This window comes from Castor canadensis, chromosome X (genome assembly GCF_047511655.1).
Source record: "Castor canadensis chromosome X, mCasCan1.hap1v2, whole genome shotgun sequence".
In the NCBI taxonomy this organism is placed as follows: domain Eukaryota; kingdom Metazoa; phylum Chordata; class Mammalia; order Rodentia; family Castoridae; genus Castor; species Castor canadensis.
The window spans coordinates 69,188,926-69,215,327 of NC_133405.1; the positions used below are offsets into that span (position 1 = coordinate 69,188,926).

The following is a 26,402-nucleotide window of genomic DNA, read 5'->3' on the forward strand; positions in this document are numbered from 1 at the left end:
TTCCTTCTTCAATTTTGAGTGATAGCTTTGATGGGTAGAATATCCTAGGATTGAAATTACTTTTTTTCTTACTTCTATTTTTCTAAAATAGCTGCATCACAAAAAATTGGTAATAACACAAAAATAAATATGCCAATCAAAAAGTCAGTAGCATAGGCCCAAATGGTTGTAAGAAACTATGAAAAGCAGTATATGATAAGCAGTATCATCTTTTACTTTAAGAAAGTATTTCCAACATCAGTATTTGATTCTACATAGATATGCTTATTTCTATAATATTGAATATGAATATATTTTCCCTTTATTGTTGTGCTGGGTGGAGTATATTGTGGCATTTACACAGGTTCATTTTAAAGAAATATTTCCCTACATACATATTTTAACCACATACATTTCAAACACATTCTAAAGAAAAGGAATCTAAGAATACTCAAATAATGATTCTCATTTCTCTTGTACCATGTAAAGGAATGCAAATAAAGTCCATCTAAAGTATGTCATTGCTGTGCAATTTAGTAAAACAATTTAATATATATTGTGGCCACATTCAAATAACATATATAAAGTTAAAATATGTAAATTTGTATATATTCATTCCTTAGAGTACCATAAAAATCTCTTTGGGGAGAATGGATGACCCTAGGGTATAGTATTTTAAGGCAATCACTCTGAACCTTCCATTCTCAGATGCTCTGAGCTATTGGAGAGCATATGTTGCTTGTGTTACATAGATACTCTGGAAGGACAGTGACTCAGTATGTTAGTGGGAGGAAAAATCAGGTGATATAACAGACTATTGCTAAAAAGGACTTGAGGTGTTCTTATTTAATCATCACATAAATAGCTTCACCCATAACCAAAGTAACAAGAGCTAGTTTGGTTACAAAGGTTTCTACCCCTTTATTTTATTTACATTTTTTATTATTATAAATTTTTATTAGGATATATTTATTATATGGGGGGATTTGTTGTGGCAATTCCAATTAGACTTATATTGTACACTATTTACATTGTACCCATCATGTCTCCCTCTCTCCACCCTTTAAATATTTACATTGGGCCTAAAAATGCACTTTCACCAAATTCACTTTTTGTACTTTCCTGTTCCACTCCCAACCCTCTTGATATTACTTCCCCTATTCTGAGTTAGGTACCCCTATATAGCTAAGTCTGGACTCAAATCCTCCATCCTCCTACCTTAGACTGCTGACTGCTGGAATTAGAGGTGTGCCATACTATGCCCAGTTTACCCTCCACTGTTGTTTATACTGTGTGTATTTTGTGTGTATGTGTGTGTCTTTTGTTTTGACTTATTTGATAATCTTTCTTGTGAGTCATTTATTGAAGAATATTTTATGTACACTAAAACACACTAAGTTTTGGTAAACACATACGGTTATGTAACAACAATTAGAGAATGTTTCTATCACCCCCCTCCCCCAAATTTCTAGCTCTTTGTACAAACCCCTTCTCCTTCATCTTTAGCCTCTGGCAACCACTAATCTGTTTTCTGCCCTTGCAGTTGGAATTTTCCAAGATGACATACTACTGAAATGAAAGAGTATGAACTTTTCTGAGGCTGACATTTATCACTTGAAATAGTGTGTTTGCAATTAACCCATTTTGTGGCAGGTACCTTTTTAATTGTTGAGTGGTATTGCACTAGGCCCTGGGTTTAATCTCTAGTACTGTCCAACAAAATCCCAGGACACAGTCAAACTATTTTCCAACGTGGCCATAACCACTTACATTCCCACAGACACTTGGTATTGTCGGGGCTTTCTTGGCTGTTTTTTAGTTATTCTAACAGGTGTGTAGTAGAACCTTGTCATTTTAATGTGGATTTCCCTAATTGCTGTTAGTGTTTAAAATTTTCGTATGTGTTTAAAAAGTTTTCTTTTTGTTGTATGGTTTTGAGAGTTCCTCTTATATTCTAGACACAAGTTCTTTTTCAAATATGCAATTTGAAAATATTTTCCCACCCTGTGGCCAGTTTCTTCATTTTCCCAATAAAATAAGAAAAGATATTTTAAATTTTGAGAAAGTATATTTTTTCTTTTATGAGTCATGTATTTTGACACTAAAGAATAATTGCCTAACCAAGAGTCACAAATTTTTTTCTTCTTTTTTACATTCTTTCTTTTAGAAATTTTATAGGCTTTAGGTTTTATATTTATGTTCATAATCCATTTTGAGTTATTTTTGTATATTTACAAAAAAATGGATTAAAGTTCATTTTCTTCCACATGGTACACGGATTTTAAACTACTTTTTTTGAAAAGTCTACCCTTTATCCATTGAATTGTTTTCCCAACTTTGTAAAAAGTCAGTTGGGCATGTATGTACAGGCCTATTCCAGAAGCCTGTACTGTAATCCATTGATGTATTTTTATGACTTTACCCTGAAATACAGTCTCATGATTATTCTATAAGAAATCTTCAAGTCTGACAGTGAAAATATTTCAAGTTTGTTGGTTTTTAAATTTTTTATTACAAATTTTTATTAGGAAATATTCATTATGTAGGGGGGATTTGTAGTGACAATTCTGATTAGACTTATATTGCACATTATTTACATTTAGCCTACATTTGTATCTAGAAGTTTATCCATTTCATCTAAGTTTTCCAGTTTACTTGAATATACATTCTCAAAGTACTCTCTAATAATTGTCTGGATTTCATTAGTATTTGTGGTTATGTCCTCATTTTCATCTCTGATTTTATTCATTTGGGTCGTTTCCCTCCTCCATTTTGTCATGTTGGCTAAGGGTTTCTCTATTGTGTTAATCTTTTCAAAGAACCAACTTTTTGTTTCAATAATTCTTTGTATAGTTTTTGTGGTATCCATCTCATTGATCTTGGCCCTCATCTTTATTATTTCTCTCCATCTGCTGGTTTTGGGTTTGGTTTGTTCTTGTTTTTCTAGAAGCTGAAAGTGTATCATTATATTGTTTATTTGAGAGATCTCTGGGTTTTTTTTTTAATGTAGGCACTTATAACTATAAATTTTCCCCTTAGCATGGTCTTTGCTCTGTCCCACATATTCTGGTAGGTTGTATTTTCATTTTCATTGGATTCCAGGAACTTTCTGTTTTCCTTTATTACTTCAGTCACCCATTGGTTTTTCAACAGTGTGCTGTTCAATCTCTATGTGTTTGAATATTTTCTGGGGTTTCTTTTGTTTTTGAAGTCTAGTTTTAATCTGTTGTGGTCTGATATGATGCAGGGGGTTATTTTGATTTTCTTGAATTTGTTAAGACTTGCACTGTGTCATAAAATATGATCTATTTTGGAGAAAGTTCCATGAGCTGCAGAAAAGAATGTGTATTGCCTATTTGTTGAATGGGATACTCTACATATCAACCATGTCTCTTTGGTCTAATGTGTGGAGTAGCTCTGAAGTTTCTTTGCTGATCTATTGTCTGGATGACCTATCTATTGGTGACAGTGGGGTATTCAGGTCTCCCACTATCACTGTGTTAGTCTCAGTGCTTTTTGGGCCATTAGAATTTTTTAATGTAGATGGGTGCTCCTGTGTTTGGTGCATATATATAAAGGATTGATATTTCCTCTTGATGAATTATTCCTTTTATTAATATGAAGTGAACTTCATTGTCTCTTCTAATTTATTTTAATCTGAAGTCTACTTTGTCAGATATGAGTATAGCTACTTCTGCCTGTTTATGGGGTTCATTTACTTGGAAACTTTTTTCCAGCCTTTGACTCTAAGCCAGTGGTTTTTGCTTGTTTTCTTTTCAGTGAGATGAGTATGTTGTAAACAACATATGATTAGGTCTTGTTTTTTAACCCAGTTTGCTATTTTATCTTTTGATTGGGGCATTGAGGCCATTTACATTCAGTGTTAATATTGAGAGGCACTTGTTTTTTTCAGTCATTCTTGTTTCCCTGTTGTTTAGTTTTAACCATTCCTTGTTTGTCTTCTTGCTCAAAAGGGTTTATTGTTTCTTGAGTCTTCCTGTCTCTAATTTCTTCTTCTGTATGTAAAAGTCCTTTAAGTATCTTCTGTAGTGCTGGCTTGGTGGTCCCAAATTCCTTTACTTTTTCCTTGTTGTGGAAGGTTTTAATTTCGCCTTCAATTAGGAAGGATAGTTTTGCTGGTGGTAGACTAGTCTAGGTTGACATCCTTGTGGTGGTAGACTAGTCTAGGGTGACAGCTGCTTTATTTCAGGGACTGGATTATGTCCTTCCATGACCTTCTTGCATTTACAGTTTGAGTTGAGAAATCTGCTATTATTCTAATAGGTTTGCCTGTATATGTGACTTGTCTTTTCTCTTTTGCAGCTTTCAGAATTCTTTCTTTGTTCTGTGTTGATTTTGTTCTGTTTTGATTATGATGTGTCTGGGATTGTTTCTTTTTCAGTCCTGTTGGTTTGGTGTTCTGTAGGCTTCCTGCACCTGCTGATTTCTCTCTTTCTTGAATTTAGGGAAGTTTGCTGCTATTGTTCTATTGAATAGGTTGTCAATGTCCTTAGTTTGAATCTCCTCTCCTTCTTCTACACCCATGATTCATAGGATTGGTTTTTTCATGGTATCCCAGATATGTTGCATGTTCCATTCATATTTTCTTAGCATTCTTTCATGCTCTTTTACATTTGGTCTAATTCCTCTACTTTGTCTTCTGTTCCTGATACTCTATTTTCAACTTGCTCCACTCTGTTTGCCAAGCTGTTGATTGTGATATTTATTTAGGATATTGAGTTGTTTATTTCACATTGTTTTTTAGGGTTTCCGTATCTTTATTGATTTCCTCTTTCATGTCCCGGATAGTCTTCTTAATTTGATTTATCTGTTTGTTTGCATTCTCTTTGAACTCATTTAGTCATTTATTCATGTTCTCTTTGAGGTCAAACACTAACTTTTTGTTTCTTCTTTGAGGTTATTAATCATTTTTGCTATTATTTTTGGAATTCATTATTTGATAGCTCTTCCTCTATGTAGGTGTTTTGGATCCTTAGTGGTAGAATTGGCTTTTGATAGAGAGTGGTTGTCTTGCTGTTTCATTCTGCATTGAGATTTACACATTTGGAGTTGTTTTTGGTTAGAGTTTTAATCCCTTATGCCCCCATAGTTGGGGTTTTGAGCTTTTTTCTCTTGGTGCTCCAGCAGTATTCCTCAGAGAGGGGTATGCTGGATATATTACCCCTTGCAGGGTTCTTGTTGTGGTGCTGATTACCTCTTTTCTCTCCTCAGAGAGCTGGAGATCCCACTCTTTGGTGGGGTGCAGTGGCTCTCCTGCAGTTGCAGTGAGGAGCAGTGGGTCTCTGTGCACTGTGGGGGTCAGGTCACCTAGCACCAGCAGAGTAGTGGATTTCCACTCAGTGGAGGATCTGGAATTCCAGCTCTGGGACAGGAGAGATGTGACTCTTCTGCAGGGAAGAAGTCCAGCATGAAGAGCTGGGCTTCTCTGTACCTTGGGGAAACAGAGCTTCATGTTGCTGCCTGTAGAGTGGCATGTTATAACTTTCCTCCCCTCAGTGGGGAATCTGGTGTTCTTGCTCTTTGGCAGGGGAGCAATGGCTCTCTTGCCGTCAGGGACAGTGGGGAGTGCTGGGCCTTCATGCTCTGTGGGGAGGGAAACCTCCTGGCACCAAAAAATAGCAAAGCCTGGAACCTAAGGTTCACTTGGGTATGTGGTGGCTGGCTCCTGGCACTGAATTGCAAGTTGAGGGTACCCATGGGGGAGCAGACCTGATGGGCTTGAATCGTCTGCTGCCCACAAGGCAGCAGTGGCCCTTGGGTCTACTTGCATTGGGGTGTGGGCTTCCACAAGCCACAGCAGCTGCTGCAGGTGCAGGGGATCCAAGTCTGCAGGTAGCATGAGCCCTGAGGCTTGCTTGCTGGCATTAGGCTACCCAATCTTTTATGTCTGGTTTCTTTCACTCAATATAATGTTTTCAATGTTGTAGCATAAGTCAGTAGTTCATTACTTTTTTAGCTGTGTAATACTACATTGAGTATATTTTTAGTCTTAAGGAATATTTTATTGCTTACTTCTTCAAAGAATTAGGTCCATGTATCTACGTTGTTGAATTCATGGACTTAAAGTTGGTTTTAGCTTTCCCTAATTATCCTTTTCATATCTGTAGAATTTATACTGACATCCTATTTCATTTTTGATACTGTTAATTTGTGTTCTCTCTTTTTTCTTGGTTGATGTAGTTGACCAATTTGATTCATCTTTTCAAAGAGGTATCAGATTTAGTTTTATTTATTTTATCTTTTTCTGACATCAGTTTGGTTGAGTTCTAGTCTCATTTTTATTATTCCCTTCCTTCAGTATGCTTTTAGTTCACTTTTCATTTTTTTCTACTTTCTTGAAGTAGATTTTTACATCATTGATTTGAAGCATTTCTTCTTTTCTAATATAAGTAAGCATTTAATGCTAACAATTTCTAAGCACTGCTTTTGTAGAACCCTTCTAATATTGATGAGTTCCTTTCTTTTTTATTTTTTAAGGTACTGAGGGTTGAATCCAGGGCCTTATACATGCTGTGTATGAACTTTATCACTGAGCTACATCTACATCTGAAGTCATCCTTGTAATTTTTATTTGTGAGATATTTTAAATTTTTATTTGTGACTTCATCTCTAATCATTGGATTTTGAAAAGGGTTTTTGTAAATTTCCAAATATTTGGAGATTTTCAGGATATCATTCAGGCACTGATTTCAAGTTTAATTCCATTGTGGTCCAAGAACATACTTTGTATGATTTCAAATATTTTAAATGGTTAAGATTTGGTTTATGACCTAGGATTTGATCATTTTTGTGAATATTCAATGCATGCTAGAAAAGCATCTGTTGTTCTGATGTTGGTTAGAGTATTTTATAAATATCAATCAGTTCAAGTTGGCTGAAAGAGTTATGCAGATCTTCTTTATCTTTACTGATTTTCTGTTGTGTTTGTGCATTTAATTGCTGAGAGAGGAATGGTGAGGTCTCTTTGAGAGGAATGTTGAATTGGTCTGTTATAGCTGAGGATTTGTCGATTTCTTCTTTCAAATCCATCAATTTTTGCTTCATGATTAGTAAGGTTTTGTTGCTATGCACATCAACATTTTGGATTCTTTTATGAATTTGGTAAATTGAACTTTTTTACCTTTATGCAATGCCCCTCTTTATTCCTGTTAACATTGTTTCTCTTAAAGTTGATTCTGTTTATTATGTAATCACTCCAGGTGTATTTTGATTACTTTTCTCATGGAATATCCTCTATCTTCATATTTTTAATCAAGCAATGTCTTTATATTTTACAAGGATTTCTTATAGAGTGCATATAGTTGGCCTTGTTTTTTTATCCAATCTGTTTTTGTGTTTTAGATGATTTACAGTTACTACAATTAATGATTTTGTTGCACTAATATCATGCTACTTATTTTCTGTTTATTCCTTTCTTTTTTTTTCTTTTAGAGTAAAACATTGTGCAGGATGCTGAATCTTCTAAGTTGGTTTTATTTTTTGTTCCTTTTTTTCTTTCTTATTTTTTGGTGGTACTGGGGTTTGAACTCAGGAGCTCATGCTTGCTAGGCAGGAACTCTACCACTTGAGCCACTCCACCAGCCCTTTTGTTCCTTTCTTGTGTACCATTCATCTGTACTTCCCTAAAATACATATTTAGGTTTCTATCAGTTTGATGTTCTCTCTCTCTCTCTCTCTCTCTCTCTCTATCTATCTCCATAGTTCTTTGAATTTTTTTATGGTGCTAGGATTTGAACTCAGGACTTTGCACTTGCTAGGCAGACACTCTACCTCTTCAGCCAAGCTACCAGCTGAGTTCTATGAAATTTTATCACAATTGAATTAAGTAACCAAAAGCCCAATTTGGATATAGAACTTGTGTACAGAATGTTTTCAAAAAGTCCTCTGTGTTCCTCCTTAATAATCACATCCTTCCCCTTGCCCTGATTCCTGGCAACCATTAATCTTTCCTTCATTTCTAAGATTTTGTCATTTCAACAATATAAGCAGAATCGTATAATATATTGTCTTTTGAGTTTTTTCTTTTTTTTACTCAGCATGATGCCTATCCAAGATATTGCATGTATTAGTAGTTTATTCTTTTATTGCTCAGTAGTGTTCAATTGCATGGATATGCCACAGTATGTTTATTCACTTAGAAATTATAGAATATTTGACTTTTGTCCAGATATTTGCTATTACAAATAAAACTTATGAACAATTGCATATAGGTTTTTTTGCCATGAACATAAGATTTATTTCTCTAAGATAAATACCCTAAAGTGTGATTACTAGGTCAGATTGTATGTTTACTTTAAAAAAAAAAAAGCAGTTTTCCAGAGTAGCTGCACTAGTATGAGTTCCCACCAGCAGTGAACAAGAATTTCTTCTTCCTTGCCATCAGGTGGTGTTGTCATTGTTGAATATCTTTCCATGTGCTTCTTATACATATGTTCTATTTGGTGACATGTCTTTTGCAGTATTTTCCTATTTTCTAATTGGATTGTTTGGTTTCTTCCCATTGAGTTTAGCTTTTTTTTTTCTTGTGGACTGGAGTTTGAACTCAGGACCTCATGCTTGCTGCTTGCTAGGTAGGCACTCTTACCACTTGAGCTACTCTGCCAGACTATAAGGCTTTTTTTTTTCTTTTTAGATATATGATTTGCAAATTTTTTCCTAGCGTTTGGTTTGTGTTTTCATCCTATTAACAGGATATTTTGTAGAACAAATTTTTAAAAATTTGATAAGCTACAATTTATCATTTTTTAAGTGGATCATAGCTTTGGTGTCTTATTAAGGACTCTTTACCTAAGACTTATAACTTTAACTCAGAAGCATTTTCCCATGTTTTCTTCTAAAAGTTTTATAACTTTTCATTGTTCAGTATGAGACATACTTGGCTAATTTGCTTTGCATTTGGTGGTAGGACAAGGGTACTGCTTTATTTTGCTGGTTCAGCATCAATCTTAGGCCCTGTGTCCTTGGTTCTTAGGTGGGGAGTTTTCTCAGTGATATTTCCTACCTTAACAGCCAAGTCTGCTTTATATTTTTGGCAGGCCTCTGAGGAGGACAGTTTGCTGCTCCTCCCCATTGGTAGAAAGCCTCTGATTGTCTTGGACTAGGACTGTTTTCTGCCTTTCTCCTAGGAGCAAATGTTATTTTGCTTTTACCTTTCCTGAGCAATAGCGGGTCCCCATGTTTCTGGGGAGCAGGAACAAACACAGTGTGCTGCCTCCTTCCCATTCTGCTACCCAGTAGTATTTGTGCGAATTTTTGCCTTTCTTGCAACAGTAGCTCCCCCCTTCCAGGCCTGAAGTGCTCAGGGAGGCTTTCTGTTTTGTTCTGCTGCCCATCTTTCTCATGTTTAGCATATGTAAGTTTGTAAAGAATAGCCTGGGAATGGGACCAACTTTCCTTGTCTCTGCAGCTCCAAGAAGTTCTTTAATCTCATGCTATGACACAGCTGACCTTTAACAATTCATTAATGATGAGGGAGTCAATAATACCAAAGTATATTGTGTTCATTTACAAAGATGGCATAATGAAACATTCCAAAACTTAAAAATATGGGGGCAGGGAAAATAAAGAACAATAAAAGTGATTAATTTTATCAAAGTACAATGTATGCATGTATGGAAATATCACAGTGAAACCCCTTTGTACAATTAATATACACTAATACAAATAAAGAATTTTAATTCTCTTTACTACTTTTTAAAATGTCTCTTGCTCTTATATATTGTTAGAAGTGAGCCAATGCTTTCATTCTCTCTGTTATAGGAAGGCTTGCCATTTTAGAATCTTAAGCTTCTTGGTTGTTTATGTTATGGAGGGCTGGGAACATAATAGAGTGGTGGTCTAGCATGTGCAAGGCCCTGAGTTTAATCCTTAGTACTTCAAAAAAAAGCAAAGTAGATGTTGGGCTGGAGATACAGCTCAGTGGTACAGAGTGCTTGCCTAGTATGTGTGAGGCCCTTGGTTCAATCCCCAGTGCCACTTACAAAAAAGGAATGTTATGATTCTCTTGCTTATTTATCACTTCTTGCTACTGATAGGAAACAATAATCTTTCCATCATTCTACACCCTAGTATAAAGTGGAACTATGGTTGATATCTTCTAAAAATGAATTTGATTAGAGAAATCTGGAAGAGAGAAAACATATTAGTGTCTTTTAGGGCCATACCTTCCTGTGAATAGTTGTAATATATTACAATGTTGCTATTTTAATTTTTAAAAGTCTGCTAAATTTCTAAATTTAAGGTATTCATGGTTTTAGTGATATATTTTCCTTGTCATGATTATCAAAAAATGGTTTCTAGGGTATGGTATTAAGTTTTAATAACTATGAGGACCTTATTTTCTTCAAACGGATTAAAATTAATGAGAAAAGAAATACTATTGTTGAAGTTCTGATTAATAGTATGTTTCAATCTTTATTAATTAATTTTCTACTTAAATATAGTAGATAATATTCAAAGGTGTAAATGGCAGAGAAATTAAACAGAAGCACTATTACCTTTGAATTTTTTAAATGATTATGTAGGATGCATTTTATAGGAATATGTTAAGGAATTACAAGATTGTTTTGTATAACATTGAATTTGAAAACATCTTGAAACTAGATTTGATGTGAACTCAAAGAGTCATTTAGGGACTAAGGATACAGCTCAGCAGTAGAGCTTTTTCTTAGTATGTTTGAGGCCCTGGAGTCAATCCTCAGTGCACACACACATACAGGAGCCAAATGAAGTCTGAATCATTAAAATGTAGTTGTGCCCCTGTATTCTTGGGTTCTGCATCCATGGATTCAGTTGACTACAGGAAAAAATTTTTGGAAAAAAACTTGTGTCTATTGAAAATATATACATTTTTCCCTTTGTCATTATTCACAAAGCAATACAGTATGATTATTTATATATAATTTACATTGTATTATAAATAATCTACAGATGATTTAAAGTACATGGGAAGGTTTACATAAATTATATGCAAGTACTGTACCATTTTATATAAGGGGCTTAAGCACCATGAATTTTAGTAACTGGAGAGGGGATGGCCCTGGAATCAATCTTCCATGGATACTGAGGGACAAATGTGCTTTTTAAAAAGAGACTTTTAATTTTAATTTAACTTAATTTATTTGAGACAGGGTCTCACTGTGTAGCCTAGGCTGGTCTTGTACTCATGATCCTACTGCCTCAGCTTCCCAAATGCTGGGAATACAGGCATGCACCACCAGGACCAGCTGGACTTGGTTCCAAAAGTTGTTTTGTCTAAGGAACCTCACATTTGCCTACTTGACATTATACACATCTCTATGTTGCTCCAAATTAGGCCAAAATATATACCCCTTTTATCTGATAGTCTGGATATATATAAACATATGTATCTATACATATATATTCAGGTATATGTGTACAAATACACACACACATAATGTTACTAGAATTTCAACTCAGAGCCTCACACTTGCTAGGCAGGCACTGTACCACTTGAACACCCCCAGTCCTTTTTTGCTTTATTTATATTTTAGGTAGGGTCTCACATTTTTGCCCAGCTGGTCTGGACTACCTTCTGCATATTTACTATTCCAGAGTAGCTGCAGTGACAGAAACATGCCATTATGCCCGGGTTTTTTTGTTGAGATGGGGGTCTTCCTAACTTTTTTTGCCTGGGTTGGCTTCTAACTGCAATCCACCCAATCTCTGCCTCCTGAGGAGGTGGGATTAGAGGCATGAGCTATTGCTCCTGGCCAGAGAGTCTGAATATTACTATGTGGCCTCCTTTAATATTCAGAATTCTGAAAGGAAGTTGCACTCTAAACAGCAAAAGGCTTGCATAATGAGGCCAGGCTTAGACTCAAACCAAATTCTCTTTCAGGGAGCTATCCAGGGTACTAGATTATATCTACCTGAAGTTGTTCTAACCCACTAGGCACCCTCTCCCCACATCAATGTTTACCTATTTCCCTAATGTCACCCTGCTTATCTCTGACTTCCTAACCATGAATAACCTACCCATCACTTGCTCCATCTGTTTAGAGTCTGAATATATCTCCTCTAGTATACACATGTCCAACCTGTCCCATTTTCCCAATTGAATTCCTAAATGAAACATCAACAAAAAGGCACTTTTATTATGTTCAGCCATGTATATTAATTATGCATTGTTATTAGCATGCCAACTCTTTATATTATGAGATCTTAAAGTAACTATAGTATATATACCTTATATAAAATTTTCTTTGTAAATTCCTTTGTAGTTTAAATTTGCATTTATTTTCAAAGTCTATTCATTTTTGCTATAATTTCTAAAGATGTCAAATGTGAATGAACAACCAGAATTTTTGAACGAAAATATTTTCTAAAATATCTTATTTGCTTTGACTAATTATAACTTAGAAAAGCACTTCTTACATTGTAGTCTCCAGATCAGCAACCTCAAAATCACCTGTTAACTTGGTAGAATTTCAAATGCTCAGTCTTCAACACAGATTTATTGAACCAGAAACTCTGGAGATGGACTCAGCAATCTGTTTTGACAAGTTTGCAGATAATTCTGATGCTTGCTCACCAATGACTTACAGTAAGATGTTAATAAGACTAACTAAGTCCGAATTGGACTGATTCAGTTTAAAGTAAATCCTTTTTACAAACCTTAAATCCCAGTGGGGAGCTAGTGAGCTTATAAATACGGGTTCCAGAAAAAATCTTTTGTCATTACTTCAATGACAAAAAAATTGGTTTTTTTTTGTTGTTTTTTGAGACAGGGTCTTGCTATGTAGCCATGACTGGCCTGGAGTCTCTATGTAGCCCAGGCTTTACTCCTACTCATGATAATCCTGCCTATACCTGTTGAGTGCTGGGATTAAAAGTGTATCTCACCATCCCTGGTCTCTGGAGTGGGAATTCTAATCAGATGTCTGATTTGGAGTGATATTAGTTTTGCAAATTAAATGCAAAATACTGTCTGAAACTATAAGCAGAAGCTTATAATTTTTATAGTTTTACAGATTTAGAAGTATGTTTGAAGTTTGGGCAGGGTAACATAGCTACTCTCATATTCTTAACCAAAAAAATGTTTCGTCTTTATCTCACAAAGAATTCTCCTTAGTAAAATTCAAAATTTGGAAGAGACCCAAATTGAAAATTGTGTGTTAGGGAAGAGATATTGGATAACCAATCAAATTGGCTGACTCAACCTTGTTGAACAATGCTGTGAAGGATAATGCAGCCAGATTATTTCCATATCTGGTGTTATTACTTTGATTTACAAAATGTATACCTACTTTTATTCAACTATGGGTGGTTATTACATTTATTTATATCACCCTCAGTATTCATTTTCTGTTTAGTAGGATGAATCATTCCAACATTTTGTCAAAATTATTACTAAGACCTACTCTCCCCCACCCCGCCCCAGAGAATAACACTTATAACCAAATATTTTGATATGATTTAAAAAGACTTCGAAATAAATATACAACAAATTTTTGTTGTTTGGCAATTTGATTATATATAATAAAGCAGTACTCCTTTGTAACAGATATAATTGCTAGAATGAAAAGAGGTTGGAATGTTAGCTAAATAATGAAATATATATACCTTTCATAAAAATTTTAGCAGATTACAATGTTTAATACTCCTCCCCTCTGTAATATTAAGGAATTTTACTTTCTACATATTATATAAACTCTAGCTACTGTCCAAAGAAGAAAAACTATTAATTATTATATTTATCATTGTTTTTTGCTTAATCTTACTCATTTCAACATACAGGCAACAGTGAGCTTACATTTCACAAGTATGTGTGAGTTACTTGCCTTGTAGCAATTGATTTGTAGGGGCACAATATTAGCCAGCATTCTTAGAGAATGAAAGTGCTCTGAAACTTCTAAGATATTACTTAATGATAATAACAGAGTACTTATTAATAGTTTGCTTAAAAATTCCATGTTTCTGTATATGAATCTCATATTTTTGTACCAGAACATCTCCAAAATCAGATATTAGAATGTTTTTCCAATAGTGCTTTTTATGTTATGTATTTACTCAACATTTTCCAACTATTTGGTAAATAATCTTTGGGGAAACAGGCAAAGCATGCTAAGACTTCATGTTTCTCCCCCTATAATCATGCCACCAAATACACATTACTTTGTATATGTAACCATTTAGAAGCCAGAGCCACAATGTAGGAACTGTGGGTGGTATGTGATCTGTTGATCAAAGGCCCTCACTTCATATTTCACACCCCTTAGTCAGGCCATGATATGTCAGCTAACTTTTTTCACTTAAATTATGTGACCACCCAGTTTTATCTCTGACCGTGGTCATCTAATGTGTGCCATTTGTCACAGGGGGTAGAATGGTCAGTGTGGAGGTTTAAATGCATACTTTCCCTAGTTCTGTAAATACTCAGAACCCATGCTCTAGTGGTGGTGGAAAACATATTATCATCTTTTATGATGAAATATATTATTTATAAACTAGATAGAGTGCAACACAAATCCAGAACTATGACAACATTGCCAAATGTTGTGTAATTTTTAATGCTGTGCTCTAGTAGTTGGAAATCCAGAGATACATAAGCACATAGAAAATTTCAGGTTAAAAATTTCCTGCAAACTGAAGAGAAAGCAGAAAGTCTCGGCTATGTATACTTTGTGGAAGACTGAGAAGCTCGATACTTCACTGATACTTCCCTCCATGCTTAAATAAAATATCACTATATTTTTCATCAATAGTTCAAGAGTTTCTGAGCTAGTAGAAATGATGTCTAATAGGCTCTGTTTACTGGTAATTTAAAATCAGAGAAGATATCTCTGACATAGTCAACACAGAAAATAAGCATTAAGCTTCACAGAATTAAGTCTTAAGCATTTTTATACCTGCCTACAGCATTAACATAAAGTTTAGCTAGAGTGAAAAAAGTGTTATTTGTCTATCCAACATATTTATTGAACACTGACCATTTGCTATGAATGTAGAGTGTAATAAGTTAATTCACTACATCAAAAAGCTCAGTTTTCTGGTAAGGAAAGGTTATAAAGAAATGAAATAATGATATGGATAACATTTTATGTAAGTATAGAGGAATGGGTGACTAAATTTTCTGCAGTATATTAGTACAAGGAAGGGGAAGGAAAGGTAAGATCAGAGAAGCCTTGGAGACCATCAGAGTGAAGTAGAAAATTTGGCATTAATTAGACTTGGTTTTAATTATAGATTTTCCATTTAATAGCTATGAGAGATCTTAGAGAAAATAATGGATACTTTCCCATGGTTTGCTTCCTTATCTATAAAATATAAAAATACATTTTAGAAATTGTTATGAAGGCAAAATGAATTCATGAATGCATGTAACTAGAGAATAGTAGACTTTTAATAAATAGTAGTTGTTAGTATTGATTGTTATTAAGACTAAATTGCATAAGGATGCCTGGGAAATGGAAGAAGCAATAACATGTGCATAGATTTCATTAGAGTATGTGGTGGTAGGTAGTGAAGATGAAGCTGGAAAGATTGAAGCCAGATGGCAAAAACATTTGCATTCACAGCTAGGGAATTTGGATATTTTACTGGAGACAATGGAGAATATTTCAAGAATTTTGATTGTTGGGATGACAGTGGGGAGAATGGATTCTCATGCAAGAGAGAGTAGAAATTTAGACTGAGAAAGACCAGTTAAGAGGGTACATCATTAGTTCAAGGAAACATTCTAAGAGTTGATCTGAGACAATGGCAATAGGGACAAAGCAGATTTTAAAAATATTTGAGATAATGTAAAACAAAAAGACTCATTAACTCTCTGAAAATTGTGAGAAACAGAAGTCTAGTAAAGCTATAGAGTCAAGGAAGGATTTTTGCTAATTTTTAAAATGGGAGACTTGTATGCATGGTTATATGTTAAAGAGAATCTTGAATGAATTAATAAATATGAAGGTTAAATTTTATTTGTTCCTGGAGATTGAATCCAGAGCTTTGTGCACAGTAAGCATGCATTCTACCACTGAACTACAACCCCAGCCCTAGTTTAAATTTTACATATGAAGCAAATTAATATACACTCAGTCTGAGGGCACCATCTTCTTCATACTCTTCCTCCTCCTTCTTCTTGGTAGTCCTGGGGCTTGACCTCAGTGCCTCACACTTGGGAGGCAGGCACTCAACCACTTGAGCTACATGCTCCAGCCCTTTTTGCTATAGTTATTTTTCAAATAGGTTCTTGCATTTTTGCTTGGGACCAGCCTGGATTCTGATGCTCCTATTTATGCCTCCCAAGTAGCTGGGATGACAGGCATGTGCCATCACACTCAGCTTATTGGTTAAAATGTGGTCTCACTAACTTTTTGACCAAGCTGACCTTGAACTGTGATCCTCTGGACCTCTGCCTCCCAAGTAGCTGAGATTACAGGTGTGAGCCACTGTGCCTGACCTCTGAGGAAACTTCTTCACAGAGGCAATGCAGTGTATTTATCAAATGTACATGACAATAGCAAAGGACAAATTCATTCAGAAAACATTAGTTGAGCTCCATTATATTTTAGAAATTATGCTAGGTCCTGTGGAGAACAGTTAAACAAGTAATACCACATGTTCACTGGTATCATGAATTAAAAGCAGGGTGAGGCTGCAGAGTGATGAGGATGGTGTTATAGATAGGATGGTCATAAAAGGATGCTCTGAAATGCGATATGAGCAACAAACTAGGTAGATAGTGGAGGTCATTAATTACCCCAGAAAAGTCTACGGGAGGAACAGGTTGGTGGGGTCAAGTGAGTTCAGTTTTGAATAAGCTGAATTTGAAACCTGTATTAGATATCCAAGTACAGATATTGAGTAGAGAGTTGCATGTAGAAGCCTTGACTTTAAGAGTTTATGAATGGAGATAATTTTAGACATCCTCAGAAAACATATGGGATTTCAACCATAGTTCTGGATGATAAATGAGAATAACTAGGGGAATGTAGAGGTCCAGGACTAAGTACTGAAATTCCAACAGTCAGAGATTGGGAAGATGAGGGGTGATCCAGCAAAAGAGATTGAGAAGAATTTGCCCATGATGTAGGAGGAAAATGCACACTGTTTTGTTTTAGAGACTAAGTGAAGCAGAGATTTAAAGAGGGAGTCACAAAGTGCATCAAATACTAAGTAATTAAGCAAGTTGAAGCCAATAACAGCATGCTTTTGCTGATGGGGTTCAAGAGGAGGAAAAAAGCAGATGATTTGGAAAAGAGGAAGGAGAGTTCCCAAACTAAAAATTGAGTAAGCAAGGGGGAATGATACCCACAGCTCAAAAGCCTTGGCTTTCATTAAGAACACTGTCAGTTCAGCCAAACTTAAATTTATTTGCATATATGCACATATTTTCAAGTCCCATGTGCCCATTATTTTCAAAACGTTCTTTTTTTTGTACAATTATATCCCTAAAGTGCACCATCTCTCTGGGTTCTAAGTAGAATAAGTGGGAGGGCACTGTTAGTGATCCTTGTTTGTAATTCACTGCTAATCTCCTTGGCTTGCTTTGCTTCCTTAGCATTCAATGCCAGATGGTGAAATAAATGGACGGCATAGTTCAGCTTCACAACAGCTCTAGGTGAAGAAAGAGAAAACAGGTGATGTGAGTTTTATGCAGATCTCTCTGAACTAGTGAGCCGGTTTAGCTACTGTAACAGTTGTGTTTTTAAGACTCCTGGAAGTGTCAAAGGTGGAATAACCTTTTCACTTTGAGTTCTCAACTTTTAACGAGAAGGATTTTGATCATCCACCCATTGTGTGAGACCGAACTCTATGTCTGCTATACGGTTAGTGCTCAGTACAGTGCATAGCCTAGAGTGGTAAAGCAGTAAAGCCGGATTTGGAGAAGGCAGAACATTTATAATTATTTTCACTACAGATCCATTATTTTCAGGTTGGGTGTAGGAGTGGTTAGTATCAGATACCCTGCCTTTAATGCCCTAAGTAGAGTGCAATAAGTAGCATACACGTTTGTGTGTGTGTGTACAGTAGAACCACTGTGTCATCAGTAGTCTATGGACAACCATCTTGAGAGGGACAAGGTGGGGGCAGGTATACTAATTTCTTTTAAGTGGATTTTTTTTCCTGCCTCTAGCTTCTGGAGGCTAACATCTAATGGACTAAAATCCCCGCCCTAGTATTTGTTACTAAGTACCGAAATAGGCGTGGTTCGGCAATTAGGACACCTGTTTTTCCTGAGCCCAACAAGCAAATATTCCAGGAGTCCTTACCCGGTACTGGCTCATCAGGCGCTGGGGAGAGTCACCCAGTTCCCTCATTATTTTTGGGAATCCTCCCGCTAGCAAGGCAGCTCAGTAATCTTGAGAGGGCCTGCTGAGCATGTGTGAAGAGCGTCGCGCATGCTCTGTGCAGTGGGCAGGTTTACCAGGCACTACCAGTGGCTTTTACTACTCTTCGCCCGCCTCCCCCGCCCAGCACGTCCCCCTCCCCTTCGTCCCACCCCCAACACGCGTTCCCCCGCATCCACCCCGCCCCTCTTTCCCACCCCCCTTCACCCCAGGCTAGGAAACCACCATTGACGTTTGGGTGACGCCGCTGTGCCGCCGCCTTGGGGGGTTCCACGCGTTGCACAGGTAACGCCGCCGCTGCCGCCATATTGACGGAGCGGGGAGGGGGCCCTAGGAAGCCGGGTAGTAGATGGGCGGGTGTGTGTGTGTGTGTGGCGGGGGGGAGTCACAGCTGAGCGACCGTCGCTGCAGTGGCAGTGGTGGGCAAGAGCCGAGCGTTAGCTCAAAGAGAGGCAGCACAGAGTTGTCTTTTCTATGGGAGCAGCAGCGGGCGGCGGAGACCCCCCCCCAGCTCCCAACCTCTGAGGGACCTAGCGGTGAGGGCAGTCCAATGCGCTGAAGGCGGGGCTGGGGGGGTGGCGGTGGTGGTGGTGGCGGTGGCGGCAGAGGCAGCAGCAGCAGCGGGCCAGTTCAACTGACGGGATGTGTGGCCGCGCTGGCGGTTGGCAGCTCCTGTTCGAGTGCTCCTGAAGGGGCGATGCTACCGTTCGGTCCTCAGGAGGAGCCTTGGGACCAAGAAATGGAAGTTTTCGGCGGTGGCGGCGGCGCGAGCAGTGGCGAGGTTAGTGTAGTGGCCAAGACAGGCTAGACCCCACAACCCTTCCTCCCGCAGGACCCTGGCTCAGGGCGAGAAAGGGCATGGGAGCAGGGTGTCAGGGCAAGCCCCTTGAGGCTGCCAGGCAGCGGAGCACGCGCTGCCCCAACTGTGTTTTCGCTGGGGAGCGGGCGGGAATGAGGTGTCTTTAGCTTGCAGAGAGTACAGCCCTGGCGGGGTGTTGGCCTCCAGAACACCGGACTCGCGGGCCACGCTGGAGTTTTTGTAACTTAAGTTTCTTCACTTTCCAACCCGAAGTGGGACTGGGGAATGCGCGGGGCGTCCTAACTCCGCGCGTCCCTCTTTCTCCACCGCACGGGGTTTGCTTGCAAACAGTTTGGGGCACAGCTGCAGACTTACAGCTCCTGCTAAACCCTGGGCGCTTTAGGAACCCAGCGCAACAAAAACACACCAAGGTGACCAAGTAACTCTGGGGACGTTTACTATTAGGAACAAATGTTCCTATGGTAGTAGCTTTCTCGTTTCTTTGTGACATAAATATATATATATATATATATATATATATATATATATATATATATATATATAATTTTTTTTTTTTTTGGTTAACACCCCAAGTGGAGATGAACTGACGGCCAGATTTACCTACACTCATGTGATGTTCTGCTGCCTCCGCTTAGGTCTAATTTATTCTGCCCTTTTTCTCTGCCCCTTCACCTTTCCCCAATCGCAATCTCAGCTTGGTTGGTCGGTAAAAGAAGCCGCGAAGTAAACCCCAGCCTTTATAAGACGAGTCTTTAGTAAGGCTTTTGTCGTCCTCTTTTCCCGCTCATCCTCTGAAAGTGGACTGTGGTCAGCTGTGCCTTGAGAACTTAGATGTGTACAGGTACTTCGTTGTTAGAAAAAGCTGGCTGCATTTAAACACAAAAACGTGTCGATTGTGTTAGAAAGTCGGATGCTTTTCTGGTCACTTAATCACCAACTACTCCAGAGGAGACCACCATACATCTCCTAAAATAGTTGATGAATGACAAAGTGATTCACGATAGGATATTTTGAGGTAAGACTTAACAATCCTCTACATCTAAAGGGTGCAACTTTGTCTTCAAGCATGTGCTCCATGTTTAGAAATACACTGAAATGTTGTATGACTATCTTGTTCTTTTTTCTTTCTTTAAAAATCTAAACCGGGGTTAGATTATATGTTACAATAATATGTAACAAGAAATGCAGTAGAAATAAGTTCAGCAGTTTCATCCTTCTATACTCATAGGAAATAGTTCATTAGTAAACCAAGCAATTCCAAAATACATTTTAATTTTCTACATCTCTTAAGAACAGGATAAATGAAAAGGGGTTATTTTCTTTTTGAAATGTGGGAGTGTAACTGCTCTAGCAAGACTATTCAAGGGGAGAGGAATTTTGTTTCATGTATATAATCTGTTGAGATAGTCTTAGGCATTTAGTTTATAAAAAAAGTAAATGCTTTAATATAATGATGAAAGGGGAGGTGGGAATCTTTTTGCATGTTGACTATTTTATTATTTTGTATGTACATAACTTTGTATGTAGTATGTTTTAAATTGTAATTACCATATGTGGTTTTTGTATTATTTGCAGTATGTTTTAGGTAATGTAGAGCTTTAACAATGGGTCTCTCTACCTCAGCAATTTGGAAAAATACTCAAGTGGAAATTGTTAATCCCTGTGAAGTAAAAGAACAGGTGAAGGTAATGTGGCGAAGATAGTATTTCTGCTTTCTTTTTTTTCTGAAACAGATACGGTTGGTTAGATTTAACCCTGCAAATGATTGATTTAATTAAAAATATTCTAGATGAAAATTTAATGCTACATTTCAACAGACCCACTAAGTACTTAGAAGAGTTTTTGTTTGTTTTTAATAATATTCTGTTCATAAAAAGGAAACAATTTTACTTCTCAGAATTTATATTTATTTTAGTTACATGTTTGATAATATTTATTTAGAAATGCTAGCATTTTATGAACTTTACAACCCTCAATTATGATAGTTTTTAGGACTAAAGTATTTATATTGTATGTTATATGTGTATATTGTATATTATATATGTATACACATATTATGTACGTGTATATATGCATGCTAGAATTCTTAAATGTAGGCAAGAATTGGTCAATTTTAATGTCAATAGAAATAATTTCTGTGTGTTGCATCCTGATAAGATTAGAGATTATAGTCATATATTTTGTAGTCTTTTTCAGTACCTGTCTTGCTTATATGGGCATTTGATAGCCTTTGAATTGCCATTCAAAACTGTATAAATTCGTTGCTGAGACTCTTTAATATGTTTTCCCACAAGAAAAACTTCAAAGGGCATCACATTGCAGGCAGCCACAATTTTAGTTCTTGCCTGGATTTTGTCAGGATCAGGGGAGAGGTGTTACTTGAGAAGGGATGGGTATTGGTCATTCCTGGCCAAGGGTCAAAAAGAACAGCCTGTTTGAGTTACATGAACTTTTCATGAATTAGTACCATGAACATTATGGTTTTCAGTAGTTTGTGATGAGGGAGTACTCCCCTTCTGGAGGAGTCAATTACATAGTTTTCAAATTGAATATCATATAATTCTGTATTAAAACTGGTACTTTTATATACTTATCAGTGCTGCTTTTGTTTAAGGAAGTTAGTTTTGGGAATAATACAATTCACCGATAAAAATAGTTTGAGATTAAAGCTTCAGGCTTTGGAAATTTATCCAGGATACCAACTACTGGGAAAATTGCAAGTTTTACTAAATTTTTATGAGACCTTGTTGTAATAGTGAAGAAAAAAAGAGCTTTGGAGGCAGATCAACATATGTTCCAACCCTCTTTCTACCTCATAAGTAGCTGTGTGATCCAATGCAGATTACCTCAGCAATCTGAGCATTAGTTTCTTCATCTGTAAATGGAAGAAAAGCCAACTTTTCAAAATTTGTTATGGAAAGAAATGCAGTGCTGGTTTATTAATACACTTAGTAAGATGTCTTGTACATACTAGATATCCAGTACATAATAGTTCCCTCTCTTTTCCCACTTACATTGAAAACTTGGGGATTTAGATAGCCATAACCATAGCCCCAACCTTCCCTACTGTGAGAAGGTTTTTAAAGACCTTATTCCTAAATTTGATCATTTTGTCTAGCTGTATTGAAGCTCTCACTCTGCGTATTTATAATCACAGGTAGGGTGAGTCAGGGATAAAATTTGAGGTTATATTTAGAAACACTTTGAGGGATAGGAAGAGGCAAGTGATTTTATTATTACAGCTGACTAATAAGGTGTTGATATGTAACTGTTGTTTTTTCTATTCAGAACTTGTCATAGTAGGAATAGTAGGAGTTGGTTTAATTCATCAAGTGTCTATTGAGTACAGACAATGAGGTTCATAATGTAATGTGAAGTACCTAAAGATACGTCACCATCAGTCCCACTCTGTGCCCACAGACTTAAATTCATATGGGTAAGACAGGGATGTGTGGAAATTATTATTATAAAAGGCACAGGCCCATCACCAATTGGGGAGGGATAGTAGTTATTTAGATATGGATCTGGTAAGGCATGATGAAGTAGATGGAATTTGATTAGGGTGTTATAGAGTGGTAATTTCTTCACAAAGATGAAAGGAACATGTTTCAGATAGATGGGGGACAATATAAACAAAATCATAGTTTTTCTGGAAAGGAGGAGAGATCTAATTTTACTAGGATATAAGTCTGTGGCATAATAGTGGGAATATGTTATGAGATGAGGTAGGGAATGTATTAAATGTAGGTTAGGCCCTGATTGTACCAGGCTTTTAAAGCCAGTTTGAGTTCAGTTTTATTTTGTAAATGAGAGACTTTGAAGGTTTTTGAGGATATGAATGACTTCACATTTGTGTTTTGAAAAATAACTGATAGTAGTGTGGAGGAGTGATTGGAATAGGGAAGATACTGAAGATGGGGAATATCAGCTAGGAGACTATTGTATTAGTAGAAGTACTATTGAGATTTTTAAACTAGGACTGAAGGGGTAGAAAGTTGATTGATGGGAGAGATCTAGCAGAAGTAGAATATCTAGAATTTAATAACTTAATAGATGTTGGGGAATAAGGGGGAAAGAATAAAACAACTGAGATTAGGAGCCTGATAGTAGGTATTTAATGTGTGCTACCCGCTAAACTAATTCAAAGATAAATAGATCTTTGCAGCATAGGGCAATAGAAAACCAAAGTGAACTTTCTCCCTCTCTAATTCTGTCTTGAACAATAGCAGATCAATCTAAAGATTTCTGATCGTGCTTGTCATACTTAAAATCTTTACTACTAAAGGCAAATGCACTTATTACTGCTAAATTTTTTCATGCTTTTTAAATAGGCCTTTGACCTATAATTCTTGTTTCATTGATACTCATCCTAGATAGTCAATAGCCTTGGCTCCAGAATGCTGTTCTGTAGAGTGACCAGTGCTTCTTTTGGAATGTGGAAAAGAAAGTAGGGACATTCATATTTCTTAATCAGGGTTATATGGAATTGACAAGGAGAACTATCAGAGGACTCTAATACCCCCCACCACCACACACACACAAAGGTAACTTCCTAGTTTTTCCAAGTATATCTTTTTAAAAACCAATCTGATCTGGTAATATTCAGGTCAGTTCCTCTAGGGTAGGGCCTCTGTATTTCCCTACCTTCGTTAGTTCATCAAGAGTACTAATCATTACCTTGCTATTCCTTAATAGGGCCTGCCAATGGTGCAGTTATTTTCTTGTACCATATTATTTCAGTACTACCACACTTGGTCTTTTTTCCACCTGTAATTTTGAGGAAGAAGTCAAGATAGTTTTCCTTCCTGTGATTGCTTTCTTGATTGGTGCTATCATTGTATTTAGCAGCAATTCACAAGATTTGGTAAGCACATGGAATTTTGAGGTAAGCCTTTTAGTACTTGGTCAGAATTCCAAGAATTATTTACTATTCTTGTTAATAGTTTCTTTCATTGTGTGTTTTATTTTGTTTTTAGGTGGGAAAAGAGTTGTACAGGGAAGAGATTTAAGATCTAAACTTGGTCTGGCTTTTGTACATAATAGAAATATTTTCTGAATTGCCCTAAAGGCATTCTGTGCAACTGATTTTATTGCTATGTTTTAATCTGTATTTGTACATTTGAAGTAGTTTCTGCTGTGTGTGTGTGTGTGTGTGAGAGAGAGAGAGAGAGAGAGAGAGAGAGAGAGAGAGAGAGAGAGAGTGTGAGTGTGTTACTTAATGTCTTGCTTTATTTCACAAATTATTTGAGATGGTATGAGATACAGACCAATACAACAAACTCTTAATATTTAGGAAAAGGGAAAACAAAATGGAAAATGTATGGAAAGGACAGAGGATAGAGGTGGAGTGTGAGATAGAACACAGGTAAGCATGTTTTAGGAGTCTACTAAGCCCTTAAAAATATACTTTAATTATAAACTTTGCCTTGGTTTCTTTGGGCTGATTCTTCTAAACTCTGGCTATATATTAAATCAACCCTGAGAGTTTAAATAATTGTCTTGTGCCAGTGCTGTACTCACATTCAGCTAACCTGACTGACTGGAGCCTGAGCACCATTCCTCATATGATATACAGCCAGTGTAAAAAAAACAAACCACAGCTCTGTGACAAAGTAAAAAGAGAAATTGTCACATAGTTCTCATTATCCAATAAAAAAATACCAGTTCCTAAGCTGGCAATTAGGAAAATAAATTTACTGTGAATTACGATGTTTCTCTGTGTGTTTTATGATCTGACTGGGGCCAAAGGAGGTATTGAACTGTCTTGTATAATCTTGCTGTGTACTTTTGAGTAATTTATTTTTTTGCTAAGAATACAAAATTTTAGTGTCCTAACTGATCTTGGTATAGTTTAGGCAAGTAATTAGAAGGTTGTGTTAGTCAGCTGTCACTGTGATAAAATGCCTGAGAAAACAATTTAAAAGGGGAAAGGGTTTATTTTGGCTTTCAGTTTCAAAGTTTAGTCCACAGTTGCTTGGCCTCATTGCTGTAGGCCTGTGGCAAGGCAGGACATCATGGTGGGGAGGGTGTGGTGGTACAAAGCAGTTTACATCCTGGCATCTAGAGAAAGGGGAAGAAAGGGCTGGAGACAAGGTATATCTTTCAAGGGCATGCCCCAGTGACCTACTACTTCTCCAACTAGGCTTCACCTCATAAATGTTCCACCACCTCCTAAAGGTTCCACCACCTCCCAATAATGCCATCAGCTGGTAATCAAATCTTTAAACACATGGCCTTTAGGGCATGTTTCATATCCAGGCCATACCACTGATGTACCTTATTAATTAAGTATGACAATAGTGACACTTCTGAATAACAAATATTCCATTAAATCTCTAAACAAAAATTATAAAGGCCATACATTGTTATCATTGCTGTAGAACTCTTCTCCTTCTCATATAAGTGATTAGGAATAAACTTTAAAAGGAAATTTAGCAATCTTAACACTGTATGTTCTTAGCCCAAAAGGCATCGGGATCCATTCTCTCTCAGATGTAGTGAAAAATCAAGGGAGAAAGCGATATGGCATTTATTAAGCATATACTATGTGCCAGACATTATTAGATGCTTCATATAGATTAAGTCATTCAGTTTTATTTGCTCTTAATAAATGAAAGTGATGCAAAGCAGTGGGAGGAGCATCTAGAATTTGAGCCTAGAATGTTTTCAATTCATGCCTTTTTCTCTGTACATTGGTATCTCCCCTAGAAAGCAATATTGAAGATAAGCAGAAGATATAGACAAGTTGCTGGCAGCCATATCAGATTATCAGTCAGGTTTGTTGATTAAATAGCTATGCATGTCTACTCAGTTTAAATAAATGTCAACATCCCAGCAATCATGTTTTTCTCAAGACATGGACAAATTTACTCTGTATGCAAAAGTATAGGACCTAGAGGCTCAGACAATTTTGAAAAAAGGAATAAATGTAAGTGGTCACTCTAATGGATGTTAAGTTTCATCATATAACTGCAATAATTAAGGCAATCTATTATTGATGCCAGGATAGGCACATAGATTGGTAGAACAGAATAAGGAACCCAGAACCAGAAATAGATTCACATAAATATGTTCAACTGGTTTGTTTGAGAAAATTTTTTTTAAAAAGGTCACGATCAGCTTTACAGACCTGCCCATTTATATATTTTTAAATTTTTTCTTAAATGTAGCATTGTGAGAGGGATTTGGGGTATGTGATGAAGGATTTGTACTAATTGAGAATATCCAAAATTCAAGAAATAAGAAAAATAAGTCATTAGGTCTGAGTTGATAAA

At 36.6% G+C, this 26,402-nt stretch overlaps 1 protein-coding gene across 5 annotated transcripts in view; it reads left to right on the forward strand.

The window, feature by feature from the left end:
* The window catches only part of Rps6ka6 (ribosomal protein S6 kinase A6), a 190,545-nt gene that overhangs the window by 10,946 nt on the left and 153,197 nt on the right, over positions 1-26,402 (forward strand). The window contains exons 1-2 of one of the 5 annotated variants that reach the window (XM_074064386.1): positions 18,496-18,593; positions 18,978-19,089. The exons of 1 other annotated variant lie outside the window; for it this stretch is intronic. In XM_074064386.1, coding sequence (XP_073920487.1) covers positions 19,006-19,089 — 84 coding nt within the window. In that variant the 5' untranslated portion in view covers positions 18,496-18,593; positions 18,978-19,005. Of the gene's footprint in view, positions 1-18,463; positions 18,594-18,692; positions 19,090-19,700; positions 20,814-26,402 lie in introns of those variants that run through there. 3 more of the 5 variants (XM_074064387.1, XM_074064385.1, XM_074064389.1) reach the window with 3 other exon arrangements.